Source organism: Scyliorhinus torazame, chromosome 4 (genome assembly GCF_047496885.1).
Source record: "Scyliorhinus torazame isolate Kashiwa2021f chromosome 4, sScyTor2.1, whole genome shotgun sequence".
In the NCBI taxonomy this organism is placed as follows: domain Eukaryota; kingdom Metazoa; phylum Chordata; class Chondrichthyes; order Carcharhiniformes; family Scyliorhinidae; genus Scyliorhinus; species Scyliorhinus torazame.
In genome coordinates, this window is record NC_092710.1 from 258912416 (window position 1) to 258935562 (window position 23147).

The 23147-nt window shown below is 43.3% G+C and overlaps 1 protein-coding gene across 1 annotated transcript in view; it reads right to left on the bottom strand.

Annotated features, from left to right (window-relative positions):
* Positions 1–23147, bottom strand: part of pex7 (peroxisomal biogenesis factor 7) — a 138855-nt gene that overhangs the window by 8211 nt on the left and 107497 nt on the right. The window contains exon 8 of the mRNA XM_072499668.1: positions 21976–22031. Coding sequence (XP_072355769.1) covers positions 21976–22031 — 56 coding nt within the window. The remainder of the gene's footprint in view (positions 1–21975; positions 22032–23147) is intronic.

Sequence of the window (23147 nt, forward strand, 5' to 3'; positions counted from 1 at the left end):
GTCTCTTCCCACAGTCCAAAGATGTGCAGGTTGGGTGAATTGGCCATTATAATTGCCCCTTAGGGTCTAAAGATGTGCAGGTAGGTGGATTGGCAATGATCAATGCACGGGGTTCTGGGATAGGGCAGGGGAGTCGGCCTAGGTAGAATGTTCTTTCAGAGGGTCGATGCAAACATGATGGGCCGAATCGCCTCCTTCGGCACTGTACCTTTTCTTTGGATTTTATAGTCCATGGGACATCTCTCCCAATTTGGCACAAGTCCCCAAATGTTAGTCAGTGTCACCTTGCAGTATCAACTCGGCAGGATGTGCATTTGTCACTTGTTATTATTCAGTTTATGACTAATTAGTACCATATGCTTTGACTTACAAAATCTTGACAAAGATTCACAACATTTGTTTTCCTTATGCATTTAACTAATTTACTTCCTTTCCCCCTTTGATTCATTTACATTCTGAGCCAGCTGGATACGCACTTTCTTTCAATTCAGTTAAGTACGAGAGCATGTTCTGGACTTTCTTACATGGACTAGGTCCAAGAAAATAAACAGTTTTCTATAGTGTAGGATCAAACAGCTTTTCAGGGCTCCCCAAATGAAGATTGTACAACTGGTAGACATCTGAGCACTCGTCACCAGTGGAATTTGAATGTTCAATGATCAAGAAGTTAACTCATGTGTATCATCTGATTACAATCTTCAATTCGTGTTAAGATGCTTTGGTCTGTTAGCATCATTACATTTTATCAAATAATTTTATGGATCGCATTAACAATTAAAAATATGTAGTGTGATTGTTTTACTTTATAAACTGACTTTTAATCACATTGGCATTCTTTATTTAGTTAAACAAATTTCATTTTGGGTCTGTTGACAGGTTGCAGGAGAATTTTTGTTGCTCTTGAGGGGCGGAATTTAATTGAACCTGCTGGAGCGGGCAGGAGTACCTACATTGGATTCCCAGAAGGGGGGAAAAACTGTCCCCAAAAAGGTTGGGAGCAGGGAGGGCCCAGTACAGGATGCCTGCCCGCTGGCACGATGTCAGTAAGGCTCATTAACAAACTATTGACACCAATTATCCGTCAGCCCACGAAAATTTAGCGGTGACTTAGCAAATAATTGTGAGGCTGGGTGCTTTCTCACGCCTCCTGAAGTCTGTCCAACAAACAATTTTGGGTTTGCCAGCAATCTCCTGCCGCTGGTGTTGGGATCCCTCTTTGTCAGGCCCTCAATGCGTCATTGGAATGGGGTCGCTGAAAGCCTGCCCCCACCATGACCCCCATCCTGTCCTTGCTCACCTTTTGCCTCAAGTGCCTCCCAAATCTCGGGCCTGTGGTGGTGCATAACCGGCAGCTACCCCTGCTTCTGGTGGTGCAGACAGAAGTGAGGAGCTACCAGCCTCTGATTGGCCGGCGTCTCTCAATGACCTGGTTTTCCACCCCCTGGGTCCTCAATCCTGGGGAAGGCCTGATGGTGCCTGATAAATGCCTGATGAGCATTTAATCCACTGGATTGCCCGCAGTGGATTTCCCACCAGTTCTCCAACCAGTGGGTGAGACTTCCATCGAGCCATTAAATCATGGGCAGAGGTACAACACAAGTGTTCATTACACTTGATATTCTGATTTACAGCAATCATAATTTCAGGAGGCGGCTATGACAATCTTACAGCAGCAAAAACAGACAAATTAATTCTCCTCTGTCCTCTCCTGAGGCCACTTGGTCAACCTGGTGAGTAGGGCTTGGGGATTAGCACAACATTGCTAGTCACATAAATGGCAACAGCACTATGCAGAAAACCTAGATTCAATACTGAAAAAGGTTCAGTGATCTCAACAGGACTGGCCAGGTACTAGATTCCATGGTAACTTCATATTTGTGCTGTACAGCAACAACTACTCATGAAATATTCTTGTCTAGCCACACAGTCTAAGGTAGCTATGACTAATATTTTGTAAAACTAAAATTTTATATAGGAGCAGTAATTCAACTAACTCTACTGGTGAGGGGAATGCAAATGCAGCAGCAAAAATGACTGCAGTTCTCAGAGTCATACAGCAGGAACAGGCCCTTCGACCCACCATGTCTATGCCGACCATCAAATACAAATCTATGCTAATCCCATTTACCAGCTCTTAGGCTATGTGCCTTGGCGATTTAAGTGTGTATCGAGATGCTTCTTAAACGTTGCAAGAGTACTTGGCTCCACCACCCTCTCAGGCAGCGCGTTCCACATTTCCACCATCCTCTGGGTGAAAAAATGATTCCTCAAGTCCTCTCTAAACCATTTACTCCTCATCTTAAATCTATACCCTCTGGTCTTATACATCTCTGCCATGGGGAAACGATTATTACAAGATTATCTCCTCTCCAGCCCCTCCAGTGCAATCATGTCCTTCCGATGGTGTGACAACACAATGGCACACAATATTCTATCTGTGGCTTAATCAACGTTTTTTAAAGTTGTACCAAGTCCTCCCTGCTCCAAAATTCTACTCCCCGGCTAATGAAGCCAAACATTCCGTATGTCTTCTTCACCAGCCTATCTAACTGTGCTGCCACCTTTAGAGATCCATTGGCTTGTAAACCAAAATCCATTTGTTCCTCAGTATTCCCTAGGGACCTCTGGTATATCCCACCCTAATAGACCTCCCAAAATGCATCTCCTCACAGTTATCAGGATTACTGGGCAGCACGGCAGCATAGTGGTTAGCATGATTGCTTCACAGCTCCAGGATCTCAGGTTCGATTCCCGGCTTGGGTCACTGTCTGTGCGGAGTCTGCATGTTCTCCCCGTGTGTGCGTGGGTTTCCTCCGGGTGCTCCGGTTTCCTCCCACAGTCCAAAGGTGTGCAGGTTAGGTGGATTGGCCATGCTAAATTGCCATTAGTGTTCAAAATTGCCCTTAGTGTTGGGTGGGGTTACTGGGTTATGGGGATCGGGTGGAGGTGTGGGCTTGGGTAGGGTGCTCTTTCCAAGAGCTGGTACAGACTCGATGGGCCGAATGGCCCCCTTCTGCACTGTAACGTCTATGTAATGTCTATGATAATGAAATTCCACCTGCCATTGCTCTGCCCAATCTACCATCTGATCAATATCAGTCTGTAGCCTAAGACTACCCTCATCACTATCAACAACATCACCAATTTTTGTGACATCTTCAAATTTACTAATTATATCTTCTACATTCACATGCAAGTCGCTAGCAAACAGCAAGGGTCCCAGCAACCATCCCTGTGGTACACCGCTGGTCACAGACTTCCAATCACAAAAACAACCCACACCATTACCTTTTGTCTCATTCCAACAAGCCAATTTTGGATCCAATTTGTCAACTTGCCTTGGATCCCATGGGCTCTAAACTTTTGAACCAACCTTCCATGTGGGACCTTGTCAAAGGCCTTACTGATGTCCATGTAAACCACATCAACTGTGCTACCCTCATATTTAGTGAATTTTTCAAAAATTAGTTACACAGGATCTCCCACCAAAAAATCCATGCTGACTATCCCTGATCAATCTCTGCCTTTCCAAGTGTTGAATAATCCTCCCTCTCAGAATTCTTTCCAATAATTTCCGTACCAGTAACATTAGACTAACTGGTCTGTAATTGGCCAGCTTATCCCTGCTGTCCCTCTTGAATAAAGTTACCACATTAGCTATCCTCAGTCATCTGACACTTCAGCTGTGGCCAGCAAAGATTTAAATATCTCCATCAGGGCCCCAACAATCTCCTCCCATAGCAGCCTGGGGATCTCATCAGGCTCTGGAGATTTATACATCTTTATGCCCACTAAAACATTTAATACCTCATCCTTATTAATCTTAATGTGCACCAGAACTTCACCTTTCCACCTGAAATCTCCAGCTACCATGTCTTTTTCCTTAGAGATTACAAATGAAAAATATTAATTTAAGACCTCGTTCACGTCCTCTAGATCCATGCACAGATTGCCCCTTTGGTCCTTAATGGGCCCCACTCTTTCCCTGGCCATCCTCGTGCTCTTAATATACTTACAAACTGCCTTGGGATTTTCCTTAACCCTGTCTGCCAATGATATTTCATTGGCCCCTCTTTGCCTTCCTAATCTATTTTTTAAGCTACTCTCTCTGAAGGGTTTCTCCTATTTTTAGTATTCTATACCTACCATATGCTTCCTTTTTTTTCTTTATCAAACCCTTGAAATCCCTTGACATCTAGGGTTCCCTGGACTTGCCACCCTTGTCCTTCACTCATTGGCCCCGAGGCGGTTCTAGAAACTTCACCGCACTGCACTTCTAACCATCCCGTTAGAAATCTGAGCAACACGTTTCCATGTAGGCACATAGCTCAGTTCCCAATAGATTACCAAAACACTGCTGTGATGTTACTTAATAATAATAATCTTTATTATTGTCACAAGTAGGCTTACATTAACACTGCAATGAAGTTACTGTGAAAATCCCCTAGTCTCCACACTCCAGCACCTGTTCGGGTGTCCAATTCGTGTAACAAGCACGTCTTTGGGGACTTGTGGGAATACCCAGAGGAAACCCACACAGTCACAGGGAGAACGCGCAGATCCGCACAGACAGTGACCCAAGCCCGGAATCAAACCTCGCACTGTGGTGCTACCATGCCACCCGTTTTGCAGTTATATAATGCTGCTCACTTCGAGAAGCGCTTTTGAATGTTTTACGGGCACTGGATGGAAGATGCCAAGTTGGAGACAAGAAAACATAGATTGGGCAGTGAAGGAAGTTGAGGGACATAAGAGGATTTTGAGAAAGGGAGAAATAATGAAGAAAAGCAAAGTTATTTTGAGAGTGCTTTCAAGCAGCAGGAAATGAAGTACAGTCTTCCAATGGTGAAGCAATGGAAAACTGGAGAACAGCAGTGATTCAGAGTCAGAGAGGATGATATAATCATTTGACACAGAAGGAAGTCATTCAGCCATTCAACACATGTGAAAACTGTCAACTTAGTCTCATTACCATCATCATCGATTTTAGGGTCTGGTTTAGCACAGTGGGCTAAATAGCTGGCTTGTAATGCAGAACAAGGCCAGCAGCACGGGTTTAATTCCCGTACTGGCCTCCCCGAACAGGCGCTGGAATGTGGTGACTAGGGGCTTTTCACAGTAACTTCATTGAAGCCTACTTGTGACAATAAGTGATTATTATTATTACCCTTTCTTTCCCCAAATAATTTTACATTATTTCCCCAAATAAATGTACATTAAAAAAATATTTATCTACTCCCCCTTTAAAAGCTATTTTTCAGTTACTGACTCATTGACCAGAGAAAATCGTTCAGAAGATGCAAGTAGATCCTTTAGCTGCAGATCATTCAACAAAGGGGAACAAACTGGAGACTTTGAAAATGAAGATATTGGGCGGGATTTACCGACCACCACTCCGTGGGTTTTTTGGTCGGGGAGGCGGACCGCCAACGGGATCTACCGGTCCCGCTGTTGTCAATGGAATTTCCAGGAAACCCGTGCGCCGGCGTGGGACCGGAATTTCCCGCCGGCGTGAACAGCTGGTAAATCCCACCCAAGACCTCGAAATCACTGGGACAGATTGGTAATGGTGGGAATGATTGATGTGCAAGATTATATGGGAGAATCTTTTTTAAGTTCAGTGGGTTGAAGACTAACATTATTAATGTCTTAAAATCACACCACACTGCTATACTATACTTTATTAAATATTCATTTACAGGATGTGGACGCTGGTTAGACCAGCATTTATTGCTCATCCGTAGTTGCCCTTCAGAAGGTGGTGATGAGCTGCCTTCTTGAACTGCTGCAGTTACTAAGACATAGGTACATCCAATGTGCAGTTCGCGAGGGAGTTCCAGGTTTTTGCCTCAGCAACAGTGAATGAACGGCGATATATTTCCAAGTCAGGGTGGTGAGTGACTTTGAGGGGAACCTCCATGTGGTGGTATTCCCAGGTATCTGCTGCTCTTGTCCTTCCAGATTGGATTTGTTTATTATCACGTGTACCGAGGTACAGTGAAAAGTATTTTTCTGCGAGCAGCTCAAACAGATCATTCAGTACATGAAAATAAAATAAAATAAAAAGAAAATACATAATTGGGCAACACAAGGTACACTGTAATACATAGATACCAGCATCGGGTAAAGCATACAGGAGTGTAGTATTAATCAAGATGGTAGCAGTCTTTGAGTAGGTACTGTCTAAAGAACCTTGGCAAGTTACTAGAGTGCGTCTTGTAGATGGTACACACGGCTGCCACTGTTCGTCGGTGGGGTTGGGTTTGAATGTTTGCGGAAAGGGGAGCAATCAAGTGGGCTGCTTTGTCCGGGATAGCGTGGTGCTTCTTGAGTGTTGTTGGACCTGGACTCATCCAGGCAAGTGAAGAGTATTCCATTCTATTCCCGACTTGTGCCTTGTAGATTGTGGACAGGCTTTGGAGGTAAGGGGGTAAGTTACTCAGCATCGGATTCCTAGCCATTGACCTGCCCTGGTAGCCACAGTATTAATATGGCTAGTCCAGTTCAATTTCTGATCAATGCTAACCCCAGGATGTTGATGTACTGCATCCAGTACATAATTGCTTCATGTGAAGTTCATATTTAGAAACTGTATACATGACAAATGGCAAGGTTCAATACATCCCCTCGGCATGAGTGCAAACCACAAATTTTTTGCTAGCCCTGATTCGTAAATTCGTAAATAAACGGGGCTGGTTTAGCACACTGGGCTAAATCGCTGGCTTTGAAAGCAGACCAAGGCAGGCCAGCAGCACGGTTCAATTCCTGTACCAGCCTTCCCGGACAGGCGCCGGAATGTGGCGACTAGGGGCTTTTCACAGTAACTTCATTTGAAGCCTACTTGTGACAATAAGCGATTTTCATTTCATTTCAATGTCATTAATGCTCTTGAACTTCAGCATATGTGCATCACTAGCCTCTCCTTAATCCCTTTCACTTGATTCCTCAACCTCTCTATGGAATATGTTGATCTCCCCCTAATCAGGCAGTTTTGTTAAATAAATATAAAACCCTAAACTCTCTTTTCTGCAGATATTAATATACCTCCTATCTATAGGTGTCTTTTAATCCAGAATCAAATACCTTCTCAGGAAACTTTGTTCCAAATACTTGATACCCCAATGAAAAAGGCCTGTAATCTGTAAGCTTGTGCAAGCCATAGGAATCTTGTACTTGTGTCCTCTATAGCCCTCTACTCATTGGCCAAGATATATAGATTGTTATAACTTACTATTTTTAAAATTCCTCTCAGTCTTCTCTCCAATGAGAACTAGTTTAGTCACTTGAAGTATTCATCAATAAATTAGATCTGTAAGCTTGCAATGATCAGGGTAAATATCCGAATCCTTTCCATTGCAATGAGGGAGAATAACCAAAACCTCCCACCATCGTATAGAACTGTCTCCAACTTTGGTCTGTGCTGTGATGGCATCATTTCTTTTGACTTACAGGCTGATAACGACTTCTAATTGTTTCAGCTTAAGGAGGGTGGAAGACAGGAGGTCAACAAGGAGGGCATTTGAATTATTGAGTCCTGATTTAACAAATTCATGGTTTCACTGCTGGTGAAACTGAAGTAAGGGCAGGGTTGGGAAAATGAATGGTCTTGGTGATCCTCCTCCGCTTTCAGGTACCATGCCCTAAGTGGGCTTTGGCGACCATGGATTTCCGCTGGAATGCTCCATGATTACGCTTGGCAAAGTACTGCAGTGGTTTGTTACTGTCTTCTGCATTAATGCTGACCAGGAAACTCTCCCACTCTTACCGCCTTCCATCTGGTGTACTGGAAGGATTTACAGGCTGATCACATTGGCAAGGTTTGAATATTTTGTTTTCTGACTCTCACAAGATTTTGCATCTATGCCACCATTTACACATGTGCCGAATGCGGCCGCAAAATGACCCCTAGATGTTGTATTAATATACGCAGAAGGAAATCACGTACGGTATTGCAACCCACGAGAATATGAAAACCGAGAGAAATTGAATGACAATTCTAGTTATGAATATTTGATCTTTATTTTAACAAATAAAAGTATAAATTCTCAGTAATCCCAGTAGCAAATATTTAGACTGCTCGCTCATGCCTAGTCATTATCAAATATAATTTAGTTAGTTGACAATGAATACTTGGGATTAAGAGCGACAGATGAGTTGGTCCATGAGAGTAGAAAAAATACACATTCAGCAAAGTATAACAATGTTCCTGGTCAATTAAATAACAAACAATATGAGCTAACAAACCAAGTTGACTTTACCTGCATGTATTTTTATGCCTGATAATTTCAGGACTCAAAGATTGACTATGGCAAGAGTACTCTTTCAAGTATTCCAGTAGTACAGATACTGTATCATATTTACTCTGAAATTCAGTACATTTCCAATCTATATCACAATTGAGATGTCAATTCTGCAGTTTAAGTAGGTCACTATATCCAACTTGAAAATGATTAAGTTTGTAAATTTTAAGTGAAACATTTCCAGCATCAAGCTATTGTGGTACTGAAGTGATTGATAATTAAGCTGGTATTCTGCATGCATTGTCTTCAATGCAGTGTGTTTACATTACTGAGTAACCAAGACTGCACTGAAAAGGATCTCTCTTTGGACGAAAATTAATTCTGCTGAAATACACTCATATTTTATTAATGTTTGTTTGGATTACAGAAAGCATTTTCTGCACAATGGATCTGCAAGTTTAAGAAAGATAAGAAAAAACCCTCTATTATCCCTTGTAGGGATGCTATACAGTTTAGTAGCTTGACAACAATGCATAGGAAGTCCTCATTAGAAATGGGCAGCACAATAGCACAAGTGGATAGCACTGTGGCTTCACAGCGCCAGGGTCCCAGGTTTGATTCCCCGCTGGGTCACTGTCTGTGCAGAGTCTGCACGTTCTCCCCGTGTCTGTGTGCGTTTCCTCCGGGTGCTCCGGTTTCCTCCCACAGTCCAAAGACGTGCAGGTTAGGTGGATTGGCCATGATAAATTTCCCTTAGTGGTCAAAAAGGATAGGAGGGGTTATTGGGTTATGGGGATGGGGTGGAACTGAGGGCTTAGGTGGGTCGGTGCAGACTCGATGGGCCAAATGGCCTCCTTCTGCACTGTATGTTCTATGTAAACCATAGAATCCCTACAGTATAGAAGGGGAAGCCATTCGACCCAACAAGTCTGCACCGACTCTCTGAAAGAGAACTCTACCTAGGCCCACTCCCCCACCCCAACCCTGTAACTCCACCTAACCTGCACATCCCTGGACACCAAGGGGCAATTTTTTTTATCATGGCCAATCCAACTAACCTGCACATCTTTGGAGTATGGGAGGAAAGCTGAGCACCCAGAGGAAACCCACGCAGATATGCGGAGAAAGTGCAAACGCCGCACTGTCACCCAAGGCCGGAATTGGACCTGGGGCCTGGCGCTGTGAGGCAGCAGAGAAAACACAAATGAAAAATCATAATACTAATGTGAATTGTCTATACAGCACTTAGGTTGCACTTCTCCTGAAGAACAAACAAGGTCATACTTAGGGTAGTTGCTCTAACATCCCTCCTTTTACTTCAAGAAAAGGGTGTCAATATGAGCGCCCAGATGCCAAAGTTGTATACCAAACAAACATTAAAAAGGATCAGAATCAGTAACATAGTGGGGTAATATGTTGATTATTACACAAAATGACCAAGATATTTTCAGGATGAAGTTTAAAGATTGAAGGCAGATTTGTAGTCCTGAACATAATTCCATTGTAAAAAAAAAGTTAATGCACAGTTTTAATCAGACTCCTAAAGTGATGTGTTTTACTGCACTTCCAGCATAAGATTGGTGGCTGTAGATTGTAAAACACAATCTGTGGTAACTCTTGACATTACAGACAATCCCCAGTCAACAGACATATCTACTTCTGACAGTTAAAATTTTTTTAAAAGTTTGGACAGCACAGATTGGAAGATCTGTTTACGAACAATATTGAAACAAGAGTCTGCTACAGGTTCCAAGAGAACCCTCTTCACACCACAAAGGAGATTGTCTCACATCAATTACTTTTAGTACATCCTGGACTCTGGGGCCAAACTCTAGAGCTGCATCACCAGTTTTGTATTGATTTGTGACAGAACATTTATGCAGCATTTTACTGTGAGGGGTCTCTAGCAGGGTATGTGAGATAGCAGTCACATTGAAAGTTAGCTCTGAGCATAATATCATGTGGGCACAGAGACAAATCAGTAACACAGATCTCAGGAAGCATTTCTTCAAAGAACTACTAATAACTGGACTGGTCTTCTGAAAGGGAAAAGGTTAAACACTGCAGCATCATATAGATTGCGTGATGGACTGGGGGAGGGGAGTGGGATTAAACGTAATACAATTGGGGGGCGATTTGCCCCAAACCCTTAATTTATCTACATAGGTAGAAGGCATTTTATCTGACATTTTGGAAATGCGTTCCCGGAACTCTAGGGATCACTCAAGATAGGTGAAAAAAAGCCAAATTAAAAGTCAATATTTTAAAAATTAAACTGTGAATTACATATAACTAAAATATGTAAATGTACAGAAGAAAAATAATCCACAGGCAAAATAGTGTAACAGGAGTTAAGCGTCACTGCTTTCTCAAACCAAATTTCAAAAAATTAATTTACATCTCAACGTGGAATCTTTCCTTGTGATGCTTGATGTGTTAACAAGCCACCAAACTTCACAAAGATCAAAGGAAATTTCTGTGCCTTTAAAGTAATGTCGCCAGCAATGAGTACAAGTTTCCCCTCGCTCACAGGTTCTCAAACAAATAGGAGGCAGGAAGTCAGAAACAGCAGCCCAGTGTCCTAAACTTGCTACAATTCATATGTAAAGAAATAATATGCATATTTTATAACAATGCTTACATCATGGTAGGTTTTGTGACAAGGTCGGCCTGGAGGCCTGAATAGCCTCTCTTTGTGATCTCTCAGAATGTTCAAATGCTCTTTGTGTATAATGAATTATTTAAAAATGCAGTCCCTGTTGTAAGGTAGGCAAACATAACACATCACATTATGAGCACAGCAGATTCCAACAAGCAGCAGTGAGTTAAGGAACCTATTTTTGTTCATACAGTTTTAAGGAAAGAATGTTGACCAAGAGAACAGGAGAACTCCCTACTAATAATAACAATAATAATCTTTATTAGTGTCACAAGTAGGCTTACATTAACACTGCAATGAAGTTACTGTGAAAATCACTCGGGTGCCTGTTCTGGTATACAGAGAGAGAATTCAGAACATCCAATTCACCTAACAAGCACGTCTTTCGGGACTTGTAGGAGGTAACCGGAGCACCTGGAGGAAACCCACGCTGACATGGGAAGAACGTGCAGACTCCACAGAGAGTGACCCAAGCTGGGAATTGAACCTGGGCCCCTGGCACTATGAAGTGCCAGTGAATTTTTAATGCTTACCAAAACCACCATGACTTCCAAAAACTGTGTCACATCCAAAAATTGACATCACTAAACATGCAGCACACCCTCAAAACTGCACTGCAGTGTAATGGTCACCGCCATGAAATATTAATACTGTTCTCCCTCCACAGATGCTGCCAGGTCATTGAGTATTTCCAGCATCTTCTGGTTTTATTTTATGTGCTAAAGCCTGGGATCAGGTAGGAATTTCATAATGTCAGAAACCAATTCATTAATAAACTACCCAGACATTATTTCAAATTTCAGATTATATGGAATTGTAATCATGTCATGCATTTCCTCCGAACGCTGCCGAGAATTACTTAAGATGCTTTTTCCTTGTGAAAAGAGGACAATCAAATGCAGTTTGATTGCCAAGAACAAGAGCTACCATTGGACTCGGAGTTTATGCCATTTGAAGTGTACATGACTCGCAAAACTGGTACTGTACGGTATTCATATGTCTCTATCTTCTGGTCCTAAAAAATGAATCCTGTCAGATACTGTAAATACAACTTTATTACCAGAACTCAAGAGCATATTTTGACTTGAAAACACATAAAAGAAATTCAATTGGTAGAATGGATTTTGATTTTAGAGCTTAATTTAATTAAAAGAAAATCAATAAGGCTGGCATATAGTCAGTAGAGAGAAATCTTAACCAGCTTCAACAAAGAACAATGAATCATGTCAGTATGATTGGCATCTAACTATACAATTTATTTTAAGCATTTTAAAGAAAGCTCCGGTCATGGAAAACATAATCAGTCAATACAAGTTCAGTTTACCCAGGGTGACTATTAATGACTTCCCAAATTGATTTGCTGTTATGAATGCAATATGGCCGTACATCATAAACAAGCCAGAAGACCGGTGAAATGGTAACCATTTCAAATTTTGCATTTCAGCAAGAACAGTTCTTCATCGCATACTGTATCAGTCATGATAAACTATGCACTCACTGCCTACTGACAGAATCTTGTTTTGTTTAACGACGCTGTATCTCTTTCTGCTAGCCTATCATAATCATTGTGTAAAAATAATAAATTGCTGTTAAAGTTGAGGGGCGACCTGATAGAGGTCTACAAAATTATGAGGGGCATAGACAGAGTGGATAGTCAGATACTTTTTCCCAGGGTAGAGGGGTCAATTAACTAGGGGGCATAGGTGGAAGGTGCGAGGGGCAAGGTTTAAGGAGATGTACGAGGCAAGTTTTTTTTACACAGAGGGTAGGGGTGCCTGGAACTCGCTGCCGGAGGAGGTGGTGGAAGCAGGAACGATAGTGACATTTAAGAGCATCTTGACAAATACATGAATAGGATGAGAATAGAGGGATACAGACCCCGGAAATGTAGAAGATTTTAGTTTAGACGGGCAGCATGGTCGGCGCAGGCCTGGAGGGCCAAAGGGACTGTTCCTGTGCTGTACTTTTCTTTGTTCTTTGGTCTTTGTTCTACTTACGAATGGTATATTAGGTTATTTAGTGCTGCAAGCCTTGAATTAAGATAACAGCTACAATGTTTGCCTTGACACCCACCCTCTCCAGAAAGAAAGAAGGGAATGAAATTCGGGGCGACACGGTAGCACAGTAGTTAGCACTGTTGCTTCACAGCGACAGGAACCTGGGTTCAATTCCCGGCTTGGGTCACTGTCTGTGCGGAGTCTGTACGTTCTCCCTGTGTCTGCGTGGGTTTCCTCCAGGTGCTCCGGTTGTCTCCCATAGTCCAAAGATGTGCGGGTTAGGTTGATTGGTCACGCTAAATTGTCCCGTAGTGTCGAAAGGTTAGGTGGGCTTGCTGGGTTATGGGGATAGGGTGGAGGTGTGGGCTTAGGTAGGGTGAAACCAAAAAGAAAATGCCGGAAAATCTCAGCAGGTCTGGCAGCATCTGTAGGGAGAGAAAAGAGCTAATGTTTCGAATCCAATGATTCTTTGTCAAAGCAATCCGTAAATCTTTGACAAAGAATCTTCGGACTCGAAACGTTAGATCTTTTCTCTCCCTGCAGATGCTGCCAGACCTGCTGAGATTTTCCAGCATTTTCTTTTTGGTTTCAGATTCCAGCATCCGCAGTAATTTGCTTTTATCCAGTGGCTTAGGTAGGGTGCTCTTTCGGGGCCGGTGTACACTCGATGGGCCAAATGGCCTCCTTCTGCACTTTAATTTCTATGAATGGAACATAACTTGTCATAATAATGTGTTTTAAAAAAATCAAATAATAGAGGCCAATCAAAATTATAATATTATATTTACATTGACTACTCCCTCCCAGCAACAAAAGGATGTAGAAGGGATACTGAAGGGTTATAATAAAGGAAGTGGGGAGAAACTGTCTCCTCTGATATGCAGGTCATTAGCCAGAGCTCTCAGATTTAAAATAATTAGCAAACGGACTAGAGGCAAAATTAGTTTTTTTTTCACTCACATGGTTCTTTTGAATCTTATGATTCCACATAAAACAAGCATTGCCAAAAAAAAAATCGCTTCCCTTTCACAAATTGGCTAGTTTTAAGTTTCACGCCCATTAGCCATCTGACAACGTATAACTTGTGCAGTAATACAGCTCCACCTGGCTAGTCACTCTCCAGTGCATTCTTCGCTTGAAACCCTGACTTACGACTGTTGCCAAGCTGTTTGCCCACGGACAGAATCACTTCCAAGCCTGATCATATCCACACACAATCATCAAGAACAGGAACCATTTTCTCCACCTTATCTGAAATTGATACCAACTGCAGCGTATCTATTACCAGCTCAGCTGAGAGCAGCTAATTCAGCACAGGCCAGTGAATGTGCCTGGGGTTATTACCTATGTGCGTGAGTTAGTATTGCATAATCCAGTTCATGGGAAATAATAAAGCATTTATTTCACTTCAAAAAAATTGAATATCTTGTTTGTTGGAAGTGGGAATATTTAAAAGCACTACCTTTAATGACAGATTTTGTGAGGAAAGATTAGAAAATAGAAGAATATGGGCCGTGTGTGAGACAGCAATTTGTTCCTTTATGTTCCTCATTCCGTGGTCCATGAATAATTTCCACTGCTCTAGAAAATACCAAACAAACTTACTTCCATTCCCTCACGGGAGGCAACCGACATAGAGGACACTCTACAGATAGACATCCTGGAGAGGATGTTTCCATTAGTAGGAGAAACTAGAACCTGAGGGCACAGCCTCAGGCTGAAGGGACGATCATTTAAAACAGAGATGAGGAGGAATTTCTTGAGCCAGAGGGTGGTGAATCTGTGGAACTCATTGCCGCAGAAGGCTGTGGAGTCCAAGTCACTGAGTGTCTTTAAGACAGAGATAGATAGGTTCTTGATTACAAAGGGGATCAGGGGTTATGGGGCGGAGGCAGGAGAATGTGGATGAGAAACATATTCGCCATGGCTGAGGAACAAGATGAAATTACCAGGAGAGGATTTCCTCCGGCTCTGACCTGGTTGCGATTTTAAGCAGGAGTAGGCAGGGCCTTGGAGTGGAAGCCCATCCTTGTTCCACTTAAAACCCTATTCCCGTCTATCCACACTTTTTAAGCTGGCAGACAGGTGGATGACCCAGCCTGGAACCCCTGCCATTTATCTCTCCTCTGGGTCCTGGGACTCAGCTGCCCGTAGTGCTTCTTTGGCCACCGCAGTGCTGTGCCTGGAGGGACTGGTCAGCTGCTGGCCAATCTGATTGGTCGGCAGCTCTCCAAGGGTAGACGTCCTCCTGTGTGAGGGTACAAGTCCTGCCTTACGCCAATAAACACTCATGAGAGCATAACATGGCACAGGGGCTCCTAGGGTTGGCAGGTTTGTCTACAAAATTATGAGGGCATAGACAGAGTGGATAGTCAGAGACTTTTTCCCAGGGTAGAGGGGTCAATTACTAGGGGGCATAGATGGAAGGTGCGAGGGGCAAGGTTTAGAGGAGATGTATGAGGCAAGTTTTTTCACACAGAGGGTAATGGGTGCCTGGAACTCACTGCCGGAGGAGGTGGTGGAAGCAGGGACGATAGTGACATTTAAGGTGCATCTTGACAAATACATGAATAGGATGGGAAAAGAGGGATATGGACCCCGGAAGTGTAGAAAATGTTAGTTTAGATGGGCAGCATGGTCGGCGCAGGCTTGGAGGGCCGAAGGGCCTGTTCCTGTGCTGTACTTTTCTTTGTTCTTTTGTTCTTTGGATGTGTTCCTTACCAACTCTTAATACTAATCAATTATTGTCACAAGCAGGCTTCAATGAAGTTACTGTCAAAAGCCCCTAGTCGCCACATTATGGCGCCTGTTCGGGGAGACCGGTATGGGAATTGAACCCGCGCTGCTGGCATTGTTCTGCCTTGTTCTGCATTACAAGCCAGCTGTTTAGCCCACTGTGCTAAACCATCCCCTATTGTTAGTTGAGGGTGTCAAGGGTTATGGAACAAAGGAGAATAAACAGAGCTGACGGACATATCAGCCATCGTTCAAAAGAATGGCAGAACAGATTTAAGGACCTGAATGGTCTACTCCTGTTCCTATGTTTACTATTAATTACACCAAAATTGTTTCACACCATTGCTGCTGGACATTCAATCCATTGGTTCCCAAATTTCATGCTTCCTTTTCCAAAGGGGCCCTTTCATTCCTGATCTGCCTGCAGCTGGAATCCATGGTTTATTAATTTGAAATTGTGTTTATATATGTGCTAAAAAGTGACTGGTAGCTTTGCATTTTTAAATATTCAGAATTATTTCTGATCTGAATCACTTAGAATCATAGAATCCCAACAGTACAGTAGGATGCCATTCAGCCCATCGAGACTGCACCAACCGCTCGAAAGAGCATTCTACCCATGTCCACTTGCCCATCTACCCCGCCCTATCCCCGTAACCCCATTATCTAAGCTGTACATCCCTGGACACTAAGGGACAATTTAGAATGGCTAATCCACCTAGCCTGCACACCTTTGGACTGTGGGAGGAAACCCGAGCACCCAGAGGAAGCCCACACAGACACTGAGAGAACATACAAACTCCACAAAGACAGTCACTGAAGGCCAGAATTTACCCTAGGTCCCTGGCGCTGTGAGGCAGCAGTGCTAACCATTTGTAAACATTTAAACTGTTTCTGTAGAAAAACAAATTAGGCAGACATACCCAGGCACATAAAATATAACAGGATTCTCTGTAGAAGCAAAAATTCACGAAGTATCTTCAGTCCTGCCATAGGAACAGAGGTCCTAGATGTAGGAGTAGACAATTTGGCCCTTTAAGCTTGCTCCGCCATTTGGTAAGATCATGGCGGATCTGGTTGAAGTCCTAACTTCACTGTCTCATCTAGCCCCATGGCCCTTAACTCGTGTGTTTATCAAAATCTGTCTAACATGGCCTTACATAAATTCAATGACCCAGCCGCCACTGCTTTCTCTGGAAGAAGGTTTCACATACTAACAACCCTCTGAGAGAAAAACATACTCCTCATCTCCATCTTAAGATACTTAAAATGTGGCCTTGGTTCTAGTTTCCCTCCAAAGTGGAAACATCCTCCCGGTATCTACCCTGTCAAGTTCCTGCAGGATCTCAAATAAGACATGCACAGGTAGAAAAAGAGTGATGCAATTGTTTATTGAAGTTATAAATTGTTAATGGAAATAGACAGCACGGTGGCAGCGGTTAGCACTGCTCCCTCACAGCGCCAGAGGCCCAGGTTCGATTCCGACCTTGGGCGACTGTGTGGAGCTTTTCCCGGTGGCAAGTGTCGTGTGAGAGTACCTTTAAGAAATGGGTGTTTAAGAAATGTACTTTTAAGAAATGAGTGTTTATCAGTGATGTCAGAGTGTGGGTGGAGCTGGGCTGTCTGTCAGCTTTTTACTTTTGTTTTAGGCTGTTTGCTGCAGGGTGTGTTTTAGTTACGTGGAGCTGAAGTCAGACAAAGCAGCTGTACTGCTGTTCTCTCTGCCATGAAAAGATTATCTCTTGATCATTTGGTGAATTCAGAATTATAAATGTTTTCAGTAGTGACTTTAACCTGATGTGCTTCTGTTACAGGTTTTGTTTTTTGTAAGTCTTCTGTATGTTAAATGGACAGGGTAAGCATTACTTAGTGTTGTACTCTTTGGGGGTTGTATTTGAATTAATGGTTGCTAAGATGTTCACTGTTTGTTTTAAAAAGGTTAACTTGAGTTCATAGAATAAACATTGTTTTGCTTTAAAAAATACTTTTCCATTTCTGCTGTACCACACCTGTAGAGTGGGCGTGTGGTCCCCATACCACAATCTATTAAAAGTTGTGGGTCAGGTGAACTCCATGATACACTTTGGGGTTCTCTAAACCCTGGCCCATAACACGAGCTTTAGCTTCAGAAATTCCTCTAAAAAATGACAATATGCCGTTGAATAGCGAGATGTTTCTTAGCGCTGCACTAAGAAGCTATTTTAAAGCAACTTTAGCACTCTCGGGACAGCACGGTAGCACAGTGGTTAGCATTGCTGCCTCACGATGCAGAGGGCTCGGGTTCCATCCCGGCCCTGGGTCACTGTCCGTGTGGAGTTTGCACAAGATGTGCAGGACAGGTGGATTGGGCACGCTATATTGCCCCTTAATTGGAAAAAAAAGTAATTGGGTACTCTAAATTCAAAAAAAAAACTTTAGCACTCTCATTCTGGACTGGCATAAGCAATGGGATAAAACTCCATTTACTTTGCCTTACTCACAATATAGATATATATCCCAAATGCACCGGTAAGGTATTTCCATTTCTAGTGCCAACTCCCCTTTGAGGCAGTTCAAATTAGTTCCAGTTAACTAGACCTGAATTGAGAGCACTTTTTCCTCATAAAATTTGTGCCAGCTACCAGAATTGAGACTGCCTAAACTGGAAGGAATAAAATACTTTAATCGGAAGTACATTTCAAACAGGACCAAGACATAAAAACATTTGCTCCCACAATACTACTCAGTCACCACATTTACACAAAAACTAACAAATTTAAGTTGATCACGAGGAAGGTGCATGGAAAAACAGTTGTAACTAATTATTTCCATTTCAAACAACTTCTTGCGTAGTTTCTCAGCAACAAGCCCTATGTTTTCCATCTGCAAGTTACGCAAGACAAAATATTACGAAAGTTCAAATGGAATAGGAGAGATGCAAATATGCCCTCGGACATGATGTAATTAAATACATTTACTTACAACCAGCCATCTGGTTAACATAATGCATCAAGTGTGTTCATGTCGTGAGAGGTGCATAATAGTCAGTCTGCTTGTCACCTCTTGTTTCAGCTCTTACCACCGATTGACAGTATAACTATTGCAAAAAGAGAACCAAGTGCATAAGTCTCTGCTACCAGTACATTGTAAGCCTGATGGTTGCCCCATGCTAACATACATAAACTGGGTACTTCACCGACCCATGCTAAACTACAGGTACCTTGACAGAGGCCCGACCCTCAGAAGCATGGCAGAGTGTGGCTATGCCCTCATTCCCATGAACCACCCCCTCCCAATCATTCACACTGACCCTGCCAACTCCTCGACTCTGCCTGATTACCCACCCCATCCAACTAAAACCCACAACTACCTGATTACACCCCATCACCTCAAATAACTCCCCTGACCCAGCAATACCCCAGTTAACCTCATATGCATCTATGTCCTGACATTCACATTGACCTCAGGTGTCAAGGGTCATTTCTACAAGGCACTACAAGGGATTTGAAATCCACCATGGCGGATGGTGAAATTTGAAGTAAATAAAAAATCTGGAATTTAAAACCAATGTCAATCGGCATAAAAACCCATCTGGTTCACTAATGTCCTTTAGGGAAGGAAATCTGCCATCCTTACTTTGTCTGGCCTACATGTGACAGTAATGTGGTTGACTCTTAAAAGTACTCTGAAATGGTTTACCAAGCCATTCTGTTCAACCACAACCAATTTCCTCTTGTGTAGGTGTGACCAGCAGAGAGTTTTCCCTCTGATAATCCCAGAATGTTTGCCCTCTTGTCAACTCTGTTGGTTGGATCATGTGAGCTGAATGGATGATGGCCGCAATCCCAAAAACTTGCTCCATGGCAAACTTGCCACTGGCCCACGCCTGCAATACAAGGATTTCTGCAAGCAAAGACCTCGAAGTTGACCGGGACTGGAGCTGATGCCTGGAAAATCCTGGCTGCTGACTGGAGTGTTTGGAGAGGAGCAGATACAAAGGGTGTGGAAAAAGCAGCGCACAGAAGAAAGGACCAGATGGGGAAAAGGTGAGCTTGCTGTGGTGATATGCATCACTGTATATACACAAGGGGTTAATGTAAATACACTACAACTAAGTAACCACGAGAGGGAGCACCAAAGATGTCATGTCATGACATGCAGACATACAGCCAATGGGTCATTACAACAGGACACAACCAATGGGTAATCAGGCCACCCAGAGGTGGCATTACCACAAGGGGGCACTTCACAACCCATATAAAAGGACAGGGCACACATGCTCTGCCTCTTTCCACAGACAGACATCTAAAGAATACATCAGGGTTGATCAACAGCATCACACCCAGCACGTGGCTTAGAGCAGGCTGGTAAAGATAGACTGAGTTACTACAGCTAGATTAGCAGAGAATCGAACTCATTGAAGAATTGTGCTAATAGTTCAATAAACAAGTTGAACTCATTTCATAGTCTGGAGCTTCCTTTGTCAAAGCATACATCAAGGAAGCAGCTTATGCTACACGAAGCAGCAAAACACAACATGATACCAGGGGTGCCTGTTACATCTATTTAGTTCAACTCAGCAAGATCCGTGACAAGCAGCAACCAAACCTAGGCACAATGATCGAGATTCCGGTTCCTAATCCACTCAGGTACCACGGCAATCTCAATGCCAACTGGCGTGCATTCAAGCAACGACTTCAGCTTTACATGGAAGCATCCGACCTAGCTAGCGTGGCCGATGCTGAGAAGATTGCTCTTCTACTCACCATTGCGGGTGAACATGCAACAGAGGTCTCCTGCTCCTTTAAATACTCCAAAGGGCAGGACAGAACGCGATTCCAAACAGTCCTGGAAAAATGTGAAAGCTACTGCGAGGTAAACACAAACTAAATCAGTACAACTGGCGCCAATATTCACCACGAGACAGAGGTAGGGTTACAACAGAAGTAAACGGCAATTTTGATTGACAGCCATCTTGCGCATATCCAGCCGGCCCAGTCTGCACATGTGCAGTTCCCGGGAAGACGCAAACCGGCAAAACAGTGTTTTGCGCATGAGCGAGAAGCCGCGCATGCGAAGTTGCGAAAAGAGCGCAGAGTAAAGGAAAAGTGCAATCCATTCCTACGCTTTACGTCACAAGCGCAATTACATCAGAGGACCACGCCCACTTAAAGGGGAAATGTCCGAAAATTAAAAAAGAGGAGTTTTAAAGCCGCAGAAAACCATTCTTTCACCTCGAAAGACAGAACAATGCCTGAACTTCTACCAGTAGTTGAAATCAACCTCCGTAGAACCCTGCAACAAGCAGTTAGCACCGCCCAAAGAGATGATTTGGTCCTTGAAGACTACTACTCAGACGATGATTTCTTCCTTGGACACAGAGAGCGCAATGACAATACCGAAACACAAGAAAATAATTGGTTTATCGAAGAATACTACTCAGACATGGCTGAGTTATTCGGATTATGCTGATCACAGCATCAGCAACACGGTTGCAAAGCTCAACACGACTCTACTCGTGGTAGATGAATCCAATACCATGATGCCATGGCAGATTGTCGATACATTGGATGTAGGCAACCTGTCAAATACACACGAAGAAGACGATACCCACAGTGAGCGGCCTGATGCCATACGAAAAGTGGTCCACGCACCAGGAAGAGTCCCTGACTCCACACAGAGGGTGATCCACGCACCATGAAGAGTCCCCGACTCCACAGAGAGGGTGATCCACGCACCACAAAGAGTCCCCGACTCCACACAGAAAGCGATGAAAGACTCCACAGCGAGACCACTGCACGTCTCCGTTGAGAGCGCACAGATCGACTCTACAGCGAGACCACTGCTCGACTCCACACAGGGAACGATGCCAGACTCCGCAGAGAGAGCAACATAAGCCTCCACAACGAGCTCGGTGACAGACTGAGAAGGTGCGGCCTTCATGGATAACCTTAGCCGGTACGGGAATTGAACCTGCGCTGCTGGTATTGCTCCGCGTCATGAACCAGGTGTCCAGGCAACTGAGCTAAATCAGCCCCCTACGATGAAAGGTACAATGCACAGAAATACATCACCATTCTCCTTCTGAAGGTGGACTCAAGGACAAGAAATTTTAAATATTTGTTTAATTTTATCTCGTAAAAGTAAAGAATCTTAAAAGGACCAAAAGGTTGCGTACAATAATTTTGTGTAAAGCTCTTCTGGATTTAATTTTAAGAAGAGATATTTACTCAACAATCTATCAGAAAATCTGCGAGGTGCCAAATGATATCTAGTGCCAATGGAACAGTGCTCAAGCAAGATGTCAACGCCCCAGCTGAGGAAGGGAGAAGGGAAATACGTAAAGAAAAAATATGCTACATACCTGACACTGAAATCGTATGAACAAGAGGCCAATATAGATGCATGAAAGGGAGAAAACTACGGAGAAAAACAGGATAAGCGCATTATTACAAAATGTTATAATTCTGAAATCATATGTATTTAATGTATCGATATTTAAAATAGGAATATAATTTGCCATATCTAAGGTTTTTAATATTCAAAACATTTTATATGTGCATAATTATTGAGGTATCTTTTGCTTTGCATATTTAAAATTGATTTGATTGATTTTGATTTGATTTGATTTATTGTCACATGTACCGAAGTACAGTGAAAAGTATTTTTCTGCGGTCAAGGGAACGCACACAGTACGTACATAGTAGACAAAAAAAGAATAATCGACAGAGTGCATTGACAAATGGTACATCGACAAACAGTAATTGGTTACAGTGCGGAACAAGGGGCCAAACAAACCAAATACATGAGCAAGAGCAGCATAGGACGTCGTAAATAGTGTTCTTACATGGAACAGATCAGTCCAAGGGAGAGTCGTTGAGGAGTCAAGTAGCTGTGGGGAAGAAGCTGTTCCTATGTCTGGATGTGCGGGTCTTCAGACTTCTGTATCTTCTGCCTGATGGAAGCGTCTGGAAGAAGACAATGCCTGGTGGGAGGGGTCTCTGACAATGCTGTCTGCCTTCCTGAGGCAGCAGGAGGTGTATACAGAATCAATGTGGGTGGCAAACTTGTGTGATGCGTTGGGCTGAGTTCACCACGTCTGCAGTTTCTTGCGATCTTGGACCGAGCAGTTGCCATACCAAGCTGTAATTCAGCCGAATAGGATGCTCTCCATGGCACATCTGTAGAAATTTGTGAGAGTCGATACAGACATGCCAAATTTCTTTAGCTTCCGTAGGGAGTAGTGACCTTGTTAGGCTTTCTTGACTGTTGCATCAACGTGAGTGGACCAGGACACGTTCTCCCACTGTCTGCGTGGGTTTCCTCCGGGTGCTCCGGTTTGCTCCCACAGTCCAAAGATGTGCAAGTTGAGTGGATTGCCCTTAGTGTCTAAAAAGGTCAGGTGGGATTACTGGGTTATGGGTGTGGGCTTAAGTGGGGTGCTATTTCCAAGGGCCGGTGCAGACATGATGGGCTGAATGGTCTCCTTCTGCACTGTAAATTCTATGAGGACAGACTGTTGGTGATGGTGACCCC